The sequence below is a fragment of the Cannabis sativa genome, unplaced genomic scaffold (genome assembly GCF_029168945.1).
Source record: "Cannabis sativa cultivar Pink pepper isolate KNU-18-1 unplaced genomic scaffold, ASM2916894v1 Contig3, whole genome shotgun sequence".
NCBI lineage: Eukaryota > Viridiplantae > Streptophyta > Magnoliopsida > Rosales > Cannabaceae > Cannabis > Cannabis sativa.
The window spans coordinates 1,869,480-1,872,518 of record NW_026870039.1 but is presented as its reverse complement, the minus strand read 5'-3'; the positions used below and the strand labels follow the sequence as shown (position 1 = coordinate 1,872,518).

The 3,039-nt window shown below is 30.9% G+C and overlaps 1 protein-coding gene across 1 annotated transcript; it reads right to left on the bottom strand.

Annotated features, from left to right (window-relative positions):
• Positions 1-323: 323 nt before the first annotated feature.
• Positions 324-1,471, bottom strand: LOC133033210 (transcription factor UPBEAT1-like). Its single transcript, XM_061107867.1, has one exon. It carries the CDS (start codon positions 1,092-1,094, stop codon positions 648-650), a length of 447 nt encoding a protein of 148 aa, XP_060963850.1. The 5' UTR covers positions 1,095-1,471; the 3' UTR covers positions 324-647.
• Positions 1,472-3,039: the final 1,568 nt, after the last annotated feature.

The following is a 3,039-nucleotide window of genomic DNA, read 5'->3' as shown; positions in this document are numbered from 1 at the left end:
CTTAGAAAAGTCAAGGTGCCGCACGGGTGTTCCGCTGCCTAAAAAGGTAGCCCGTGACACTCCGCGTGTATGTATAACAGCAAAATGTTGTATAATGATATTTGAAAAGATGAGACTATTATTAACTTGATTAATACAATTAATATAAGATTAAACTCATTCAAAAAAAATCAATAAGAAGTATAAATTAATTTGGTACTTTATTAAGGAAGGAACTGGATGAATGTAATTAAATCTTATTACTTAGAAATCGTACGTACGTAAATGCCTATAAGTATATTTCTACTTGAATATTCATAAAAAAGAAATATAATTATATAATGTCACTCATTGAAATCGTCAATAATTTTATAACTACAAATTCAATAAAAAAATAATCAAGGTGTGAACTCATTCAGAAATACATCATGATATTAATAATTCCACAAACCTATTACTACATATATGACTACCATTATAATCAATCACGATCGATCTATATATATAATAATTTCCCAAACCGCCATATAATTAAAATCAAAATATTTAATATATAATTAAAAGAAATAATAATAATATGCAAGATCAGCTTTACAGAGAGAAAATGGATATATATATATATATAGCAACATATATATATATATATGTATATAGAACTATACAGCAAGTCACTCTTCATCACGATCATAATCATCATCAGAAGAAGAAGAAGTAGCAGCTGGTGGTGGTTCTGATGATAACACATCAACCATAATCTGCATAACTCTAACTCTCAATTGGAGACTCAAAATATAGTCAGCGGTTTCTCTGAAAAGCCCATCCAACCCTTCTGATTCCCTCCCATTAGGAACAAGCCTCTTTAGGGTTTTGACCTTTCTCACGATTCCACCACTTCCTTCTGTTGTTGTTGTTCTTGATGATGATGATGATGATGATGACCCTTTTCTCTTCTTCATCAAGATCCTCTTATTATTATGTACTCCACTTCTAGTACTTGTTCTCCGGGAAACGACATGTCGTTTCATCAACACCCCTTCAACCACCGTCTTGTTTTGTGCCACTTCATCATCATGATGACTTCCTCGAACGACAGCGCATTGATCAGTAACTCCCATATTATAAAGATGTTTTAATTAATACTTTGTCAATGCAAATATATATGTATGAATGAGCTTGTATAGAGAGCTTTTTCTATGTATATACAAGAATAAAAATGGGAAGGATAATGGCCCTGCTTGGAGAGCTAGCTCTCTATATATAGATGTTATAATTAAAACTTGTAAAAGGATAACACAATAAGAGATTAGTTAATTAAACGAAAAAAGCAAAAGGGTATGTGTAGGGACCACAAAACGTACAATTTCATGGAAGGAGGCCCTCCAAGAGAATGGGGTGAGTGAATGAGATAGTGCCACGTGTCAGAAAGGGGTTATGCTTATAGCTTTGGGCATGTTCATGCACATGCAACCACATGATATTCTTCTTCTTCTTCTTCTTAATTCACCACATATATATATACACATATACACACACACCTCCACAGCCCTCCTCCTAATAAACCCACCACCTTTCATCACCACCCATCTCATGGAAACACTCTGGATTATTCTTCCCCCACTTTCCAAATTCAATGCATAATTCTATTATGTGTATAATTAAATTATATCCAAGTTTGGGATATTTAGCTTCATTGGCCAGCTCAATAAAACACATGGCATTCCCATAAATAACTATTATAATAAAAACTAATTATTAATAATTAAGTACTTAATAATATATTTAATTAATATGTATATATGGTGGTTATATAGGACAATGCATGTTTCTGAACAGGAAACCTATTTAAATTAATAGAAAGAAGCAAGAAAAATGTAGCTAGGTGCCAGCAGAGTGTTACTAATACTATTGTCAATATTTGTGTTAACATAAGTAGACAAATTAGATCTCAATGTTGGATAAGGGATAGATTTTTCTTCTGACATTCATGAACGGCAGGGCTCGTTTTATCGGTCGAAATTCCGATCCACATTAATAATAATAATAATAATAATAATAATAATAATAATAATAATAATAATAATAATAATAATAATAATAATAATAATAATAATAATAATAACATATGATCATTTATATTGTTCAAGAAAAATGTATATATGATTTATATTGTTTTGTTTGTCTTAGAATATGAATTATTATTCGTGAAAACATATGATATATGCATGTTCTAACATGTCTGTACTTCATATAGTACTAACCCTTTAAAGTTGAAACAGTAGTAATACTACTATATATAACTTAGGCAATATCTCACATGACAAAGATGCATGCATCTCTTCTCTGATGTCTTTCCCAGATCGATCATCATCATACTACTATATATATACTACTATATATATGTGTTGTTATTTATATATATATGCTTAATTTTGAATATGACGAATACACACTTCCATGTGGATTATCTTTTACTATACTTTTTGCATATATTCCCTCACTTTTTTTTTTTTTTGTATAGCTCTATTATATGTAGGCTAAATTTTGATGACAAATACACATTTCCATGTGGATTGCATATATTCCCTCACTTTTCTTTTTTATATAATATGCATGTGTTTATATATAAATATATATATATATATATATATATATTTATTGGCAGCTAATTTTTTGTACCCAGAAATACAAAACACGAAATGTATTCCGTTGTACGGCGGGTACGTAATAATGTGTCCCAGAGTACGTAGTAATGTGTTCCAAGGTACGTTCACTACAAGAATGATTAGTTCTACAGGCGTTTTACAATTGATGCGCCTGCAAAAGATTAGCAATAAAGACGCTGAAAGCTGAGAAAGCGTTCATAAAAGTATACTTTTGTGGGGGCTTTTAATAACGTTACTATTTTTTAACCCTAATTATCCCTAGATTAACCCCAGCCCTCAGATCAAATAACTACCCCATCTAACGGCTAACGTACATCACGGAATACATTCTGTGAAAATACATTAACGGGACAAAATCGTGTCCCTATATTTATTTATATATACATATGCACTAAGA

Excerpts from the sequence above, each read along its gene's own strand:
- LOC133033210 (XM_061107867.1), bottom strand. The coding sequence starts at position 1,094 with ATGGGAGTTACTGATCAATGCGCTGTCGTTCGAGGAAGTCATCATGAT.